Below are 17140 nucleotides of genomic sequence, written 5' to 3'. Positions count from 1 at the left end.
ACATCCGGAGCTACGTGATCCAGAATATGTGTTGTTTCTGTTGCCACAGGAAGAGAAAGCTGTAGAACTGTGTACACAATCCATTGACCGGAACCAGTCACGTGACCTTGTTTAATAGCGAAGGGGCTGGGAGTTTTGTGGGAGTGCTCAGTGAGCAGTAATTGGCTGTGCTGCAGTGGGAAATGAGAAATGTCTGTGCATTACAGAGAGCGATGGACTTGGCCTAGTCTGGTTAATGTAGTTACTTTCACCTAGTGTATGATCACTAGAGATTTTTTATACAAGGAATTTAGAAAATTTAGTATTTATTTTGAGACTTTATTGCTATTTAGATAAATAAAATTTAGGGCTAGAGAAAGGAAATAAGTAAAATGGCAAGTACTTAGAAGGAAAATTTGATGAAATTATTAGCGGCACACATTGATTTTTTTAAATAAAAGTTATCAATGAACGCATTTTGTTTTATAATATTAATGACTTTGAATCTTTTTGGCTTTCCACTGAATACAATCTTACATTTAATTGTAACACAAATATAACTAAAGTCTGCTCTTTAAATAAATATTCTTGCCTTCTCATTCTACTAGAGTTTCCACAGATGTGAAATATAGAAAACAGCCATGGGGCCTTGTCAAATCTTTAATTGAAAAGAATTCCTGGAGTTCTTTGGAGGACTATTTCAAACAGCTTGGTTTGTAAATTTTTTTATTTATGTATTTTTGTAAAGATGGGCTTTATTAACAAAATGGATTGATTCTTCATTTGGATTCATAACAGGAAACTGGTCGATGATGTTGGAACGACTCCCACTACAGTGGTTCCCACTGTTCCACTTTTTCTGCCACTTGGGGAATTTCAAAACTTTTAATTTTCATTGGTCAAACAAACACTTTTTTTTAATTTTTAATTGTTTTTTTGAGATGGAATCTTGCTTTGTCACCCAGGCTGGAGTGCAGTGGCGCAATCTTGGCTTACTGCAACCTCTGCCTCCTGAGTTCAAGCAATTCTCCTGCTTCAGCCTCCCGAGTAGCTGGAACTAACTACAGGCACGTGCCACCATGCCCGGCTAATTTTTGTATTATTAGTAGAGACGGGGTTTCACCATGTTGGTCAGGCTGGTCTCGAACTCCTGACCTCATCATCTGCCCGCCTCAGCCTCCCAAAGTGCTGGGATTAGTGAGGCACCACCGTGCCCGGCTGAACAAACACTGACATAATGCTTATTGTATCCCAGACATATATAATAAAGTTCTATGTGCTTTACAAATATTAACTCATTTCATACTCAGAACAACAAGGTACAATTATTATTTTTCATTTTATTAAAAAAGGAAATTGAAACACAGGGAGGTTAAGTGACTTTTATCAAGATCACACAGTTAAGAGCTCTCATACCCCTTTGCCTCTGTAAGGAGCCAAGGAGGCTGACTGCATAACCTGCTCGTAGATACACACCTGTGCTGTCTAACCTCTGGGGAGTCCTCAGGGTCACCTTCCTTATCAGATGCAGCCTTCCTGGGCTTATACAGGCCCACTTGGCAATGGTAGTACATACATCTGTGGATTTGGTGGAGGTGGGTACTAGAGACTGACTGGAGAAAACGATACAGTGGTTCTCTTTGGATATTTCTTAACATATACATGGGAGAAATATATATATATATATATATATATATTTACACACACACACATATGAGCATAATTTAAGTTTAGTTGAAGAAAAGCTGGTGGTCAGTCAACTCAAGGTAATTTAAGGCATATCATCTAGTTGGCTGATAATTTTCCTTGCCTTTCTTCCTTGTCTATTTCACTATTAAATTCTTCATCAGGAGCAGAGAAAAATGAAACTCAAAAATTAGTTTGGCCCCTGAATAAGTTTCTAATAAAAAATTATGGCAGAGGAAAAGGTTGAAACTGATAAAAATGAGGTTTTTAGGTTGTTTACAGATTTTCTTTGCTAGTGCTTCCTTTCTTGCAAACCCTTGTTGAAAATTAGAACTAGTATATGCTCCTCCTTCCTGTAAGGTTGAGAAGTGCCATAATCTGTCTCTGAAATCTTTCTAATGATCCAGTGTAAGTGGGTGGCCTGTTGTTTCCATAACTGAAATCATTACATTAATATGTATTAATAACATAGCACATGGCAAATTTGCTCTGATGATCCCGTCACTTATTAATACACATTCTTCCTGGAATAATGAAACCTCATTATGGGGTCATTGTACTCTCTAAAGCTTTTCATTAAGTGTAAAATTTAAATCTAGGCCATAAGAACCTAAGGAATTCGTTAAAGAAAATTATCAAAAATCACCAGCAAAAACCAGTATCTTAAAGTTGAGGAGCTTTCCCCACTATCTAAAGATTGTTGTTTTTTTTTTTTTCTTAGAATCAGATTTGTTAATTGAAGAATCTATATTAAATCAGGCCATTGAAGACCCTGGAAAACTTACTGGCCTACGAAGGAGAAGGCGAGCATTCAACCGAACAGCAGAAACAGTTCCTAAACTTTCTTCTCAGCATTCCTCCGGACATGTGGGCTTAGGTGCCAAAGGGGATATTACAGGTAGTTGTCACCTGGTAAACAGAGATGGAAGATTTATACTTTAGTTGTAGGAAGCAGAATGTGCCTCTTGTTTGTAAGATATGTCAGGAGGTCTCTGTTTCTTCCCTCCTTTTTTGATAATGTTTATCAAACTCTGATTTCCTTAAAGATAACTAATATGTAAGTACAAAGGAGCAGTTGCAAAATGGCAAGCCTATAACCAATATATTTTATTTGGCCCACGTGTCATTTTAAAAATTGGACATTAAATTTTTTAAAAAATTTTATCTATTTTTTCCAGATAGGGTCTCGTTTTGTTGTCCATGCTGTAAGTGGCACAATCATGGCTCAGTGTAACCTCGAGCTCCTGGACTCAAGTGAACCTCCTGCCTCAGCTTCCTGAGTAGCTGAGATTACAGGTGTGCAAACCACCATACCTGGCTAAAATTGGACCTTTTTATATAAAAACTCAGATCTGACAGCCCAGCACTGAAATCCCTTCATGGCAGCAGTTGGTTGGAGCATAGTAGTAGCTGCCCTGTTAGATTATGTGCACCCCAGCTTGCCACAGCCCCCACCACAATCACCACTCTGCCCAGTTCTGAACCACTTTGCTCATTTATTTGCTGCCTAGCATTTATAGATATTCAATTTCCATGTTTGAGTGTACTGCTCTCTTAATCCTTATATACCGTCAGGGCCAGCCCAGCAAAACTGCAAAGATAAAATTGGACTTTTATTATCTTCATTCTCAATTTTGAACACATCTTACTTTTTGTAACTGTTATTCTCTTCCTCTTGGAGGTATAAAACTGTCATAACTTCTCATCCTCTTACATTATCAGATCTTCCTTTGAGGCTTGTAGCTTAGTGTGACTATGTTTATCCACTATTTAATATTAATGGCTGTTTAATTTTGGAATTTAAAAGTTTGGGTAACAATGAATAGGTGATAATGTTTTATTTTGTTTTGTTTTTTAACGAGGGAAGCATTTAATGTAAGCCCAGTTCAAATATTAGTTGGAGAGATATTTGCTTATTGATTATTAGCTACTTAGTTATCAAGCATGTCGTATTGAATTGCTTATTTAATTTTAGAGTAATTTGCAATATAGGCCAAATTTAAGGAGTGCTGTAAGCTTTCTCTTTGTAGATTTGTTTCATATTACTCAGAATGTCAGAAATTTAAAAAGGGGTGCAGGGAATTTACCCTAAATCACTTTATCTTTACAAATAACTTTTAAAATTTCTTTTTTGGTTCTTTTCAAATGAGTATGAAATTTCTGTCAGTTGAGGGCCGGGCGTGGTGTCTCACGCCTGTAATCCCAGCACTTTGAAAGGCCGAGGCGGGCGGATCACTTGAGGTCGGGAGTTCAAGACCAGCCTGACCAACATGGAGAAACCCCATCTCTAATAAAAATACAAAAATTAGCTGGGCACAGTGGCGCGCACCTGTAATCCCAGCTACTCAGGAGGCTGAGGCAGGAAAATCGATTGAACCCGGGAGGCAGAGGTTGCAGTGAGCTGAGATCGTGCCATTGCACTCCAACCTGGGCAACAAGAGTGAAACTCCGTCTCAAAAATAAATAAATAAATAAATTGGATCAGTTGTAATCACAGTTCTCATTCTAATGCAGCCTTTTTCTTGTGACCTACAGGAAAGAAAAAGGACATGGAAAACTATAACGTCACTCTTATTGTGGTGATGAGTATTTTGTAAGTATTTGTTGTGAATGCTTATTTTGCTTGTGTCAGCATTTATCTTTAACTAGTTTCCAAAAGAATTTGAATGTATTTGTATATTATTGTGTAGAAATGACCACTATTTGACTATTGCTGGCCTATAAAAATAGCAATTTTATAGATTTCAGATTTTTAGCTTTATATATGATTTTAAGAAGAATTGTTAAATTTGAGGAAATACAAAGTGCTCATTCAACAAATGTTTTTATTTTTTAGCTAATCTGATTAATTTACACCATCATAGGTTTTTATGGGGAGTTCCCTAAATTTAAAGGGAATATTGAAATATACATGCTGGGGAAGTCCCAATAATACTATTTTCCTCTATTTGGTTGGACAAATGGTTCTTAGATAACTCTGCTGGGCCTAAGAATCACTTGGGGTGCTTGCTAAAATGCAGATTTCTTGACCCCTGTCTCAGAGATTGATTCAGTAGTTCTTGAGTAGGCATCAGGAATCAGTATTTTAAAACATATACCCCAGGTTATTTGAGCATTACCTGTTAAAAAATACTGGGACAATGTCTGAATCCCAGGGTATTCTATAGGAATCCACTCAGCCAGTCATATTTAGAATACTAATATCTATGTGGCTCTATATGAATCTTGAGGCATTCTGTTAGATTTAATTGAATTGGTTCTGACTTAGTGATATATTGAAGGTGATAATTTTTTGGATTGGAGCTTCAATATTAGCTGGGTTTTTTTTTCTAATTATAGATTTCAGAACATAGAAGATGTTTGTTGTTCCTTTGGGCTTTATGGAAGATTTTTATGTTCTGCTTAAATCAGTTTTTTATGACAGTTCTGAATAGCAAATATTATCAGTGTTCTTCTGCATTACTTTACAGAAAATGTTTACTCAAAAGTTGGAATATTAATCTGTATACTATTTAAATGCCATAATAATTTCAAAGATTGGATTTTCTTGCTACTATCTTAAGTTTTTTAAAATAAATCTTCTTGATGAGTAAAAGTGAATAAGGTCAAGTTAATATTTTAATAGAAAAAGTAGAGAGATATGATGCCACCTATATATTTGCATATATATATATAAAAGGTATGTAACCATTCACTTGAAAGGCTGCTGTGAAAACCAATACAGTAAGTTCATTTAGCATGTAACATTTTATATATGACAGCATTAATGTATATTTGGGACTTGATACTTCCTTTGTCCAAGATGAACTAGAATAATTTTTGCTGAATGGTAATTTTTTTTTTTTTTTTTTTTTTTTTGCTGATTTCCACTGGGAATAAGAGATACATCATGCTCTACCTGAGATCAGCTACATATTGATCTTCATTTCCTTTTCTGAAAGGCAGCATTATGGGTGTGTAATTGCCTAAGCCAAAGGCACCCAAAAATAGATCCTAAAAGCTTATCTAGTGGATTTCAAAGCTGGTGGTCTCACGTCAACACTGACTAGGATTCCTAGCAGATGGGAGAGATGTCACAGATACCCCAAACCTGTGAGTTAGGATTATTCGAGGACTTGTATTGTCACTCTAATTACCTTTCATCTTTTCCCTCAACCTCCACTTAATACTTAAAAGTAATTATTTCATGTAATAGGGATAATTGATTTAAATAATAACAATAACTAGAAAACAGTGTAGACGATATACATTTTTGAAGCTTTTGCATGTATATTCTGCATTAGCAATGCTTTAGGTCTGGAAAAGTGTGGATTAACAGATATGATTTGCTCTGCCTAGTGTGGTGTTGTTAGTTTTGTTGAATGTGACACTGTTTCTGAAGCTGTCAAAGATAGAACATGCTGCTCAGTCCTTTTACCGTCTCCGCCTCCAAGAAGAGAAATCTTTAAAGTAAGTCTTTTCCCCCTTTCCCCCCTGACCTGTATTCACCATATTATTTCAGTAATTCTTTAGTTGCAGAAAACTTAATTTCAGTTTGAGATTGTGGTCTGCTCACTATCCCGTAGCCACAAACGGCCTGTTTTTTGTTTGTTTAATTTTGTGTTTTGTTTGCAAATTTATGGGGCTCTGATGATTTCTGGAAATGATAAAAAGATCAGAAGCTATTCTCCACATTTTGAAGATGGTATTTTTCTTTCAGTTTAGCCTCTCATATGGTGTCAAGAGCAGAAAATATTCAGAAGAATAAAGATCAGGCCCATCGTTTAAAGGGAGTGCTCCGAGACTCCATAGTGATGCTTGAACAGGTAGGCAACTTGATACATCACGGTACTTAGTAACTTCGTCCCAGTATGAATCAATTGCTCTTCTGTGTATGAGAGAATATTTACCCTACTGTTGTTTGAAAAAATCCCTCTGCTAGAGCCAAATACCCCTGCCAGTCTCTATTAGGCAAGGGTATTATGTTTATTGTGTAGTCACTTTTGTTTGTTTATTTATTTATTTACAAAATGGGAGTATACAATATACACTGTTGTATATCCTCTTTTTTCAATTAGTAATATATTCTGAAGATGTTTCCATATCAGCGTGTATATATCTACTTCATTTTTATTGATCCTTCTAAATAAAATTCGATCCGTAATATTAAGCTGTTTTTATAGGAATGGTAGCTATTATATACACTGTCCATTATTTTACTTTTATCTATTAACCACATATCTTGGAGATACTTCCATCTCAGTATATAAAGCACTCCCCCTAACAGTTGCATGAGATTCAACTGTATAAATGTGCCATAATTATCTTACTAGTATTTTTACTACTATTGCCAATTTTTTTTTTACTAATATTTACAGACATTTAATCCCCCAATTTTCTGTTTATAAATCTCTCAGAATCTTTATTCATGTACATACTCCATTGATGAAGCCTTCTGATGGCTCCAGTCAGGTCCAGTAGCCTTCTATGCCTGGTGCACAGCTATCACCCTGGGGTTCCTATTGTCTATGTGTGTCTTCTGCTTCCTGTATCCTGTGTTTTCCTTTCTTAGTTACCTTCCTCCTTTTAATGGAGCACATCCAACAGTAGCTTCCTGAGAAAGATAATTTGGAGGTAAATATTTTAAGAGTTCAGCTAACTGAAAATTTTTCATTCTGCTTTTTCTCTTGCTTATAAATGGTTTGGCTAGAACTTTGAAGGCACTGCTCTATTATCTTTTGGTTCCAGTATTGCTATTGAGAATTCTGAGGCTATTAATACTCTTGATTCTTTAATCTGGAAACTTATGCCTATAATTCTGGAAGTTTTCCTGAGTCATATAGTTGATTATTTCCTCCCCTCATTTTCTCTCTCCTGACCTTCTACAACTGTTATTCGGATGTCAGCCTTCCGTTGGATGGATTGTGTAATATTCTTACCTTTTTTTTCCATCTCTTAGTCTTTTTGTTCTACTTCTGGGATATTTTATCTTCAAATTCTTCTATTGAGTTTTTCAGTTTTTGCTAACAAATTTTCAATTTCAAAGAGCTATTAATTTTCTGAATGATTTCTTTTCTTTGTGGCATTGCAATTTTTTTTTTTTTTTTTTTTTTTTTTTTTTTTTTTTTTGGAGACAGACTCTTGCTCTGTCGCCCAGTCTGGAGTGCAGTGGCACAGTCTCAGCTCACCACAACCTCTGCCTCCCAGGTTCAAGCGATTCTCCTGCATCAGCCTCCTGAGTAGCTGGGATTACAGGCACATGCCACCAGGCTTGGCTAATTTTTGTATTTTTAGTAGAGACGGGGTTTTGCCATGTTGGCCAGGCTGGTCTTGAGCTCCTGACTTCAGGTGATCCACCCACTTTGGCTTCCCAAAGTGTTGGGATTAAAGGCATGAGCCACCGTGCCTGGCCATTTTTTCTTTTTTTCTTTTTTTTTTTAAGACAGAGTCTTACTGTGTCACCCAGCTGGAGTGCAGTGGCATGAACACGGCTCACTGCAGCCTTGACCTCCTGGGCTCAAGGAAACCTCCCACCTCACCCTCCCGTAGCTGGAACTTCAGGTATGAGCCACCATGCCCAGCTGATTTTTGCAGTTTTTATAGAGACAAGGTTTTGCCATGTTGTCCAGGCTGGTCTCAAACTCCTGGGCTCAACAGACCTGCCTGCCTTGGCCTCCCAAAGGGTTGGGATTGCGGGCATGAGCCACTGCTCCCTGCTGCATTTTTTTTTTTTTTTTTTAATGGCTACAATATCTTTATCTCTCTGAAAATATTACTGATAGTTAAAGTTTTTAAATCTTCTTCTGGCCTACTCATTTTCCATCAAGATCTTCCCCCCATTTTAATTTCTATCTTTAAGGTTAGAGAATTTCTTTAGTGTTTGGTAGCCCTTAGTTATCTTCTTGTGTGGATCTGAAGCTCTTAACATATGGATTGGGCTGGTGTACCCCAAACTTCTCTGTAGATCTGACTGGGCTCTTGGCTGAGAAATCCTGGTATCGGCCTCTTTGGGTCAGTTTCCACAGAGAAGACTCCTCTGGTCTCCCACCTGGTGGATTTAGGGCTGGCTGCAGCATTTTGGGAGCTGAGCAGAAGAAGAGGGATAGGGGAAGGAAAGGCCGAAAGGATGGTCCCAGGATTCAGTATATACATTTTCATGTATTACCCTTGTTTCTGGTATGTACTGCTATCCTTAACAATGCCTTGGTGTCCCTCAAGCCAGGCAGCCAGAGACCCTCTGTTTTATCCTGCACAGAAAGTAAAATTCCAGACTTCTGCCTAGGTAGTAGGAAAGGTCAGATGCCAAAAGTTTCAAGCAATCCTTCTTTATTCTCACTTCCAGAGATTCCTGGTCGTTAACACCTGAGCCTTTTGAGGATTATTTGGGGTTAATTTTGTTGGTTCTCAGCATTCCCTACTTTTACTTTTTCGATTCAGCGTTTCCAGGCCTGCCAAGTCATCCGTCTGCTTTCCAGTTTCCAAAGTTGCATTACTGTTGTCTCCTTTTCCGTTCTCCTTGTCCTTATAGCTTTATGTCTTTTTAAAAATCTCTTTATTAGTGGGGTTTGAGGGAGCAAAGTTGGATGTGTGTATTTATTCCACTCATTCACTCTTCAGCTCACTCCTGCCTGGTTGTTCTTCTCCCGTGGTTTCCCCAACTAATATTGCTCGAGCGAAGGTCCCCAGTGACATCTGGCTTGTAAAAAGAATGTACCCTTTTTCAGTCTTCATCCTACAGTGTCAGCATTTGACAGAGTTAAACACTTCTTTCTTGAAATGTATGTAATCTTGCTTTCTTTAAAACCATTAAAAACATCTTTTTGTGATATAATTCACATACAGTAAAAGTTTTTATTCACAAGGATGTGCAACCATCATAATTCCAGAGCATTTTCATAACCCCACAGGAAAATCTGTACACATTAGTAGTTACTTCCCATCCCTCACTCCCCTTGACCCCTGGCACCCACTAATCTAATTTCCATTACTATGGGTGTGCCTATTCTGGACATGTTATCTAAATGGAATAATACAATATGTGGTCTTTTGAGATTGGCTTCTTTCACTTAGAAAAATGTAAAACTAATTTTTGCTAGTTAAAAACATCTCCTTGGCCAGGCACAGTGGCTCACACCTGTAATCCTAGCACTTTGGGAGGCCGAGGTGGGCGGACTGCCTCAGCTCAGGAGTTCGAGACCAGCCTGGGCAACTTGGTGAAACCCCGTCTCCACTAAAATACAAAAAATTAGCCGGGGGTGGTGGCGGGCACCTGTAGTCCCAGCCACTCGGGAGGCTGAGGCAGGAGAATTGCTTGAACCCAGGAGGCAGAGGTTGCAGTGAGCTGAGATCACACCACTGCACTCCAGCCTGGGTGACAGAGCAAGACTCCGTTTCCAAAAAATAAAAAAAATAAACAATAAAAACATCTCCTCTGCCTGACTTCTTCCTGGCCCAAATGCTCCAGGGCTCTGTGTTAGGTTCTCTTCCCTTCTCTATTACTCTCCCTTTAGGTGATCTTATTCACACCCTAACTTTAACCACATGTTCCAGTGACTCCTGTCTTAGTCCATTTGTGCTGCTGTAACAAAATCCTGGAGACTGGGTAATTTATAAAGAACAGAAATTTATTGCTCACAGTTCTGGAGGCTGAGGAGTCCAAGATTAAGGTTCTGGCATGTTTGGTGGCCAACTGGCAGAAGGGACTGAAGGACAAAAAAGGGGACTGTTTAGTTCCCTGAAGCTCTTTTATAAGAGCACTAATCCACTCATAAGAGCCCTCATGAGCTAATTACCTTCCAGAGGCCGCGTCTCTTCATGCTGTTGCATTGGGGATTCAGTTTGAACATGAATTTTGAAGAGGACACAAATGTTCAGATAGCAGCAACTCCCAAGTACATCTCTCTCGCCTCGACTTGAGCTCTAGACTCATACAGTCACTTGCTTACTTGGCATCTTCACCTGTATAACTAACAGGATTCTCAAACTGATTATGTCCAAAATGTCAATTTTCCTCTAATCCAAAACCTAATTCTTTAGTGGGTCTCATTTCAGAAAATGATGCTGCTATCCACCAATTGCTCAAGTCAAAAACTTAATAAAATATCGAAGTATGTATTTATGGATGTGATTACTTGTTTTGTTAATAGTTCTGGATCCCTGACTAGTCTGTAAGCTCCATGAAGGACAGGACTCTATTTGGTTCTCCATTGTATATCCAGTGCTTAGAACACTGCCCAACATGTAATAGGCAAGCAACAAATACTTGTTGAATGAATGAATACAGAAAAAAAAGAGTAAGACATAATGCCTGCTCTTGAGTTGCATCCAATTTTCTTAGAGAAATGAGCTGTCCAGGTGTATTGTTAACGACCAAAATTACAAAATTCAGTGTCAAAGTGTTAAATAGTAAGGATAATGCTTTGGGAGTTTAGAGGCAGAATGACTGGGGAAAACTACATGAAGAGTGTGAATATGAGTAAGTTTTAGATTGGTGAAGAACATGAGGGTAAGAGCATGCAAAGGCACTGAAGCGAAACTTGAGTTGTTTAGGGGGTAGTTGAGGAGACCACTGCAACTTCAGAAACCGTTTAGGAAAACAAGCCTGTCACTACGCTTAATTTGATTAATGGACCTATTGGGAGGTAGACTATGTAGTAGCGGGAAGAAGTACAATACTCCAGCAAATGGGAAGAACTCTGTAGCAATCATACTGATACCCCAAAGAATCAGGTATTTTGTATTTAACGTTTTATTTGTGCATTGGTATAAACAAAACTATATTAAGTGTCACTGTAAATTTTGGGCATAAAAAATAGAAATTTTCAAATCTGATTAGAAAACTTAATCTGATTTTAAAAATTAATTTTGTTTACAGCTGAAGAGCTCACTCATTATGCTTCAGAAAACATTTGATCTACTAAATAAGAATAAGACTGGCATGGCTGTTGAAAGCTAGTGATCTGAAGGACTAAAACCGCGGAGATAATTGGAACTAAAAGAAAATACCTGGAAGAAAACTAGACGAAGGAAGGATTTTGGCATAGAACATTTCTATGTTTTTTCATTATTGAGATTTCTAATATGAACATTTCTTTCAGTAACATTTATTTGATAATTAGTTTCTGCTGGCCTTAAGAATCCATCTTTCACTTCTTATAGATATTTTTAAGCTGTGAGTTTCTTCAGTGAACCATGAAGTATATTGGAGAACTGAATTTCTCTGATAAAAAAAGAAAGTGACACACCCTGAACGGAGTGGTATGGTCTCATTTCTACAGTGAAGTCTGATGCTTTGTTAGCACAGAATCAGTACAGGTCCAATAGGCTGCTTTCATAACTGAGAGAAGACCAAGAGGATAAAGAGGACAATATAGGAAACCTCTATGTCATTACTGATTTTAAAGGTCCTGTTTTCAGACATATAACATTTCCAGGTTTGTGTACTGTAAATATTATAATGTCTTCATTTATTTAGCATGCAAATTTAATAGTCAAACTTTTTGAATCTGCATGTTGATGATGATTATCAGAAAGGATCTTCTGCCATGTTGTATCTTTATGAAAGAAATAGTTGTTTTTTCTTAAGGTAACTATCAGAGGTGGGATTATCTTGCCTCCTCATGTAGGATACCAAGAGTCAAAAGGAAGAACCGTCCTCTGAGTTTTAAAAACCAGAAGGTTATGTTAAAATCTGGGCATTCAGTGACAGATCGAATGCCTACTTGAACAAAGATTGGCTTCAGCTTAGCAGTCTTTCATGGTGGAAGCGACCCATCTGGTTGAAAATAATTTGTGTACCTTCAGTGACCATGTATGGCTTCCTTCTTTATGTATGTGTGTGACTTGTTTTGCTTGGTAAGTTATAAGTCAGACATAAACTTTAGCTCTTTAATAAAACCTTCTGGGGCACGTATGTCCCAGTACAAGTGTAGTGACTCTGAAGTTGTAACTCAGATACAAGCTTTGGCTCTTTCATAAAAAGTTTTTATGCATATGTGTCTCCATACAAGTGGCTCATTAAAATAAGAACTTTGTAAACTGACTTAAAATCAGATATTTTTTCAAGAGTTAGGGAAAGTTGAAGTGTTTTACTGTTTTGTCTCGAGCCCTTTCTCTGGGGAAAAAATACATATATATCTATATACATATATATGTATATAATGTATCTACATTCTGTTTGAACAACTATTGCCTTTAATTAAATGTTTCATTTTCCCCCAGAGTCCCCAAAGCCACATGGCATTATTATAGTCATTTTTGAGATACCTGTAGAGAATGAAAGTATTGACTCCGTTAGAGGGAAAATGGGTTTCTCTGGGTGAATTCCAACTAAGCATACCTAGGGCTATCAGTGGGCCTACCTGGGTTTTTGTTTTGGTAAGGATTTATGTAGTGTCTGGCTGTGAGCAAGATGAAGATTTCTCTGTTAAAGTCACAAAAATGATCGACAAACAATATTTTTGTGATGTTTCTTTAAAAAGTTGTATTTTATAACATACCTCAAGGAAGATTACCAAAGTAAGTTGCTTTATTAAATTAAGACTAAATTCGTATGGATGCAGAATTCAGTTAATAAAATTTGAGCCTGTTATGTAAATTGAATATCAATAAAATAAAAAATTTCTGAATTGTAGTTTTCTTTTTCTACTTAAAAACAAAACTACAAAGCCTGCGGTAGCGAAACGTGGACATGGGCCTACACTCTTTAAAGAAATTTTGTGCAATAATAAAACCCAAAAAGGACTCTCATCTCAGGGCAGTTTCATCTCAAATACGCAGACGACTGGAACAAAAGTACTAGCGAGGCCTGCTGGTCCAATGTAAAGGCTGCTAGCCAGAAATCATGAAAACGAACAGGTTGCTAAATGAACAGATCCGGCGGCAGTGATGGGCCTTTAAGAGAAGGTCAGCGAAACTGGGGGAGGTACTTGGATAACATTTTGCGGTGGAGAGCTCCCCCACCGCCTGTTGCCGGCGTCTGAATGAAGGCTGGCCGCTCCACGGTCTCACGTAGTTCGGAAATCCTCCGGGTTCCCGGGTTTCCCGTATTTCCGTCTCCGCACCTCGCCTGCACTCCCGGGCTCCGGAGGCTGTCCCACCGACGCGCCGCCCGCAGGCACCGGCGGGGCCCGGCTGCAGCCTCTGGGGCGGGGCGGGGCGGGGCAGGCCGGAGGTGCGGGACCCGCCTCCTGCCCTTGCCTCCTAGACGCGCTCTCGGGAGCCGATTTTCCCCTTCCCAGCGCCAGGGCCGCGGGCCAGGAGGAGGAGCCTCGCCCGCGGGCTCCGCGGGGCGGCTGGCGGCGCACGTGCGGGCAGGCGGGGAACCCCGGCGCCGGGGGCGGGGCACCCGGAAGCGCGCGTGGACTTGGCGCACCGAGCCGGGCGGGCGGAGGAGCGGCTAGGACCGCGCGGAGAGGCGGGCGCGCCGCCCGGGCAGCGGCGGGCTGTGGTCACAGGTGGGCGGCTGCGGCGAGGGAGCGGCCGAGCTGAGCCCGGGTCCCGGAGACTCCTGCTGTCACGCCCGGGGCTCCGCGTAGCCGAGATCGGGAGACGCGTCCGTGCCTCCGGGGAAGGCGACCCATCTCCCCTCCGCCTCTTTGGCTGCAGTTGCACCTCCGGCCAGAGGGCAGGTAACTTCCCTTCCAAGGTCATTCTCCTGGCGGGGTGGCGTGCGAGGCCCGCCCACGTCCTCCGGATTGGCGGGGGCGGGAGAGGCGCACCCCGCAAGGGGCCCGACCAGTTGAGCTGGACGGCGACCCCCGAGCACTGCCAGGGAGTCTGGTGGCATTCCTGGAGCGAGGTCGCCGGTCTCAGCCGCCGAGAGTGTTAGCCGGTGCCAGCGGGCATATGCTTCGCCTTTCCCTGCAGCCCCGCTGAGTTTCCACCAGCGCCCAGGCTTGGAGCGGAGACCGCTTGGCCCTCCCAGCCTGCACCCGCAGGTGAGCGCAACCGCCCGCGCCCCGGCTGTCCCGGACGCGTGGTCGGCTGTCGCCATAGGAACGGCTGGTGCCCAGACGGCGCCTGCCCAGGCTGGGAAGGGGCGGTGAAGGCAGCTCGGAGCTCCAAGAACCCTGGAACCCCCTGTGTGGCCAGGCGGAGCCATAAAAGCCTGATGAAAACGGGACCCCCTCCCCCTCTCTCTTCTCATTTTTGATTGCTCAGGCGTTGGAGGTTAAGCAGAAAGAGAGGCGTGGACCTGTTTACGAGATGTAAGTTGTGTTCTTTCCACCTTTACCTTCTGAGGGCTTCTTACGCCTCATGGTGACAGGTGCAAATCAGGACACAGAAGGGCAGTATGAAACCTGTGAAGAAAAAGAAAACCGAAGAACCTGAACTGGAGCCCCTGTGCTGCTGCGAGTACATAGATCGGAATGGGGAAAAGAACCACGTGGCTGCTTGTTTGTGTGATTGTCAAGATCTGGATGAAGGGTGTGATCGGTAAGAGCAGAGCATTACTTGACGCTGGCCCCATCACCCTTCTGAGAACTGCCGTGTGTACTTTCAGCCTAGCCACCCGGAATGCTAGAATTTGCTCTTGATTCTATTTCCAAGCATCTAAAATGAGAGTTGGCTTCTATGTCAAGTGTGAGGATTTTATAAAGATGGATTACGCAGTAGGGCACAGCTGTCTGTCTGCTGTTTTATAGGATATTATTTTTCGTTTAAAGAGAGATGGGGGAGAGAACAGGCAGTTTAAAGGGATAGTAGGCAAGTTAGTATAAAATAAAATGCAAGCCAGCAGAATCTGTAAGTTTAAAATGAACACATTAGTTCCAGAAAGTTCCTGCCTTCTCAGAGGTCTCAGCATTTAGAGACTGACTACTTGGGACTGGGTGGCGCCTGACCACAGAGGGCCTTGTGGGTTGAAAGATCATTTTCCTGCTGTTAGTACTGGTCTTGCCCCTTGTTTCTGGGGAGGAACTCCAGCCAGAAGGCATGTATCTCCCCTGGATTCACAGTTTTCAGTGTGACCAGCAACACTTGATTGATTGTACTGTATTTGGCTTTTATTTTCCAAGTGATGGAAATTACTATCCAAAAAGAGAATTTTTAACATCACTGAAAAAATTTAGTGTCGGACAGTGAATAACCTGGTTTTAATCCATTTTCTGAGTAATTATATATTTAAAAATTATTGTCACATGGAAGTCATAATGTGGGAAGAATAGGGATGTTGGAAACTTGCTTTTCCCATTAGTAATTATTTCTGGTTAAAAATGTCATTGCAAGTGCCAGTTTGTTGACTTAGAGCTTGGTACATTAATACAGCATTCCTTTGGGTCTGCAGTGTAGTACTAGCCTTGACTCTTAAAATCCCAGTGACCCCTTTGTAATTCTTACTTGACAGTGTACTGCGTAGTCTTTTTTATGGATGTCTTTGAATATAGATTCTTTAGAGTTAGTCTAAAATCTATACTGAGAAAATAGAGCACTTTGCACTAATGAATGGAGAAATGATGCTGTTTCCATAACCACCATCACTCAAGACCGCAGCTCTTCCATTAACCTTGCTAACTCTTCCTCCCTCCTAACCCTGGAGACCTGAGCTGTCCCCTGAGGCGTCTCCTCTGCTCTCTCTGTACCCCTCTCCTCGGTGTTTCCACTGTGCCTGCCGCTCTGTATGATTCCCAACTAGTTACCTCCCACTCACCTCCAAGTTCTAGTCTTACCTTTAAAAATTGTCTAAAATCAAAGTTACCTTTCCTTAAACTCTACCTTTTCTTACTAGCCTGTCTTAATTTGTTCAGGCTGCTATGATAAAATAACTGAGGCTGGATAATTTGTAAACAATATACATCTATTGCTCACAGTTCTAGAGGCTCAGAAATCCAAGATCAAGGCACGGGCAGATTCAGTGTCTGGTGAGGGCCCTTTTCCTCATAGATGACACCTCCGTGGTGTGTCCTGACACGGCAGAAGGGGCGAATAAGCTCACAGGGCTCTTTTATAAGGGCACTAGTCTCACTCACGAGGGCTCTGTCTTCATGACCTAATCACCTCCTCTGATTACTGTTGCATTGGGAATGAGGTTTCAACGTAACGAACTTTGGAGGGACACAAATACTTCCTGGCTCCCTAAAATTTATGTCCTTCTCACATGCAAAATACATTCATTTCATCCCAATAGCCCCAAATGTCTTAGCTCATCCCAGTGTCAATTCAAAAGTCTAAAAGTCCAGAGTCTGGTCTGAATATCACCATCCAAATCAGATATGGATGAGTTTCAAGATCCAATTCATCCTGAGACAAGTTCTCCTTCACCTGTGCGCCTGTGAAATGAAACAAGTTAGGTGCTTCCACAATACAATGGAAGGACATGCATAGAATAGACATTCCCATTCCAAAAGGGAACAACAGGAAGAAAGTGTCAGTGACAGGTCCTGACCCAGTGGGGCAAACAATGTTAAGTCTTAATAAGGCTTGACAATAATCTTGGACTTGATGTCCTGCCTTGTGGACACACTGGGCTGGAGATTGGGCCCCCAAGGCTCTGGGT

The 17140-nt window shown here is 40.8% G+C and overlaps 2 protein-coding genes across 9 annotated transcripts in view; both read left to right on the top strand.

The window, feature by feature from the left end:
- The window catches only part of GRAMD1C (GRAM domain containing 1C), a 105506-nt gene extending 92235 nt beyond the window's left edge, over positions 1 to 13271 (top strand). For all 4 annotated transcript variants that reach the window (XM_050778792.1, XM_050778793.1, XM_050778794.1 and 1 more), the window contains 6 exons: positions 588 to 691; positions 2387 to 2563; positions 4201 to 4258; positions 6004 to 6114; positions 6365 to 6470; positions 11519 to 13271. In XM_050778792.1, the coding sequence (XP_050634749.1) occupies positions 588 to 691; positions 2387 to 2563; positions 4201 to 4258; positions 6004 to 6114; positions 6365 to 6470; positions 11519 to 11599 (637 nt within the window). In that variant the 3' untranslated portion in view covers positions 11600 to 13271. The remainder of the gene's footprint in view (positions 1 to 587; positions 692 to 2386; positions 2564 to 4200; positions 4259 to 6003; positions 6115 to 6364; positions 6471 to 11518) is intronic.
- A 766-nt stretch (positions 13272 to 14037) lies between these two features.
- The window catches only part of ZDHHC23 (zinc finger DHHC-type palmitoyltransferase 23), a 15039-nt gene continuing 11936 nt past the window's right edge, over positions 14038 to 17140 (top strand). For 2 of the 5 annotated variants that reach the window (XM_050778802.1, XM_050778799.1), the window contains exons 1-2: positions 14038 to 14273; positions 14806 to 15081. In XM_050778802.1, the coding sequence (XP_050634759.1) occupies positions 14939 to 15081 (143 nt within the window). In that variant the 5' untranslated portion in view covers positions 14038 to 14273; positions 14806 to 14938. Of the gene's footprint in view, positions 14274 to 14626; positions 15082 to 17140 lie in introns of those variants that run through there. The other 3 variants (XM_050778800.1, XM_050778803.1, XM_050778801.1) reach the window with 3 other exon arrangements.

Source organism: Macaca thibetana, chromosome 2 (genome assembly GCF_024542745.1).
Source record: "Macaca thibetana thibetana isolate TM-01 chromosome 2, ASM2454274v1, whole genome shotgun sequence".
Taxonomy (NCBI): Eukaryota; Metazoa; Chordata; class Mammalia; order Primates; family Cercopithecidae; genus Macaca; species Macaca thibetana.
This window is presented reverse-complemented; position numbering and strand designations above follow the sequence as displayed.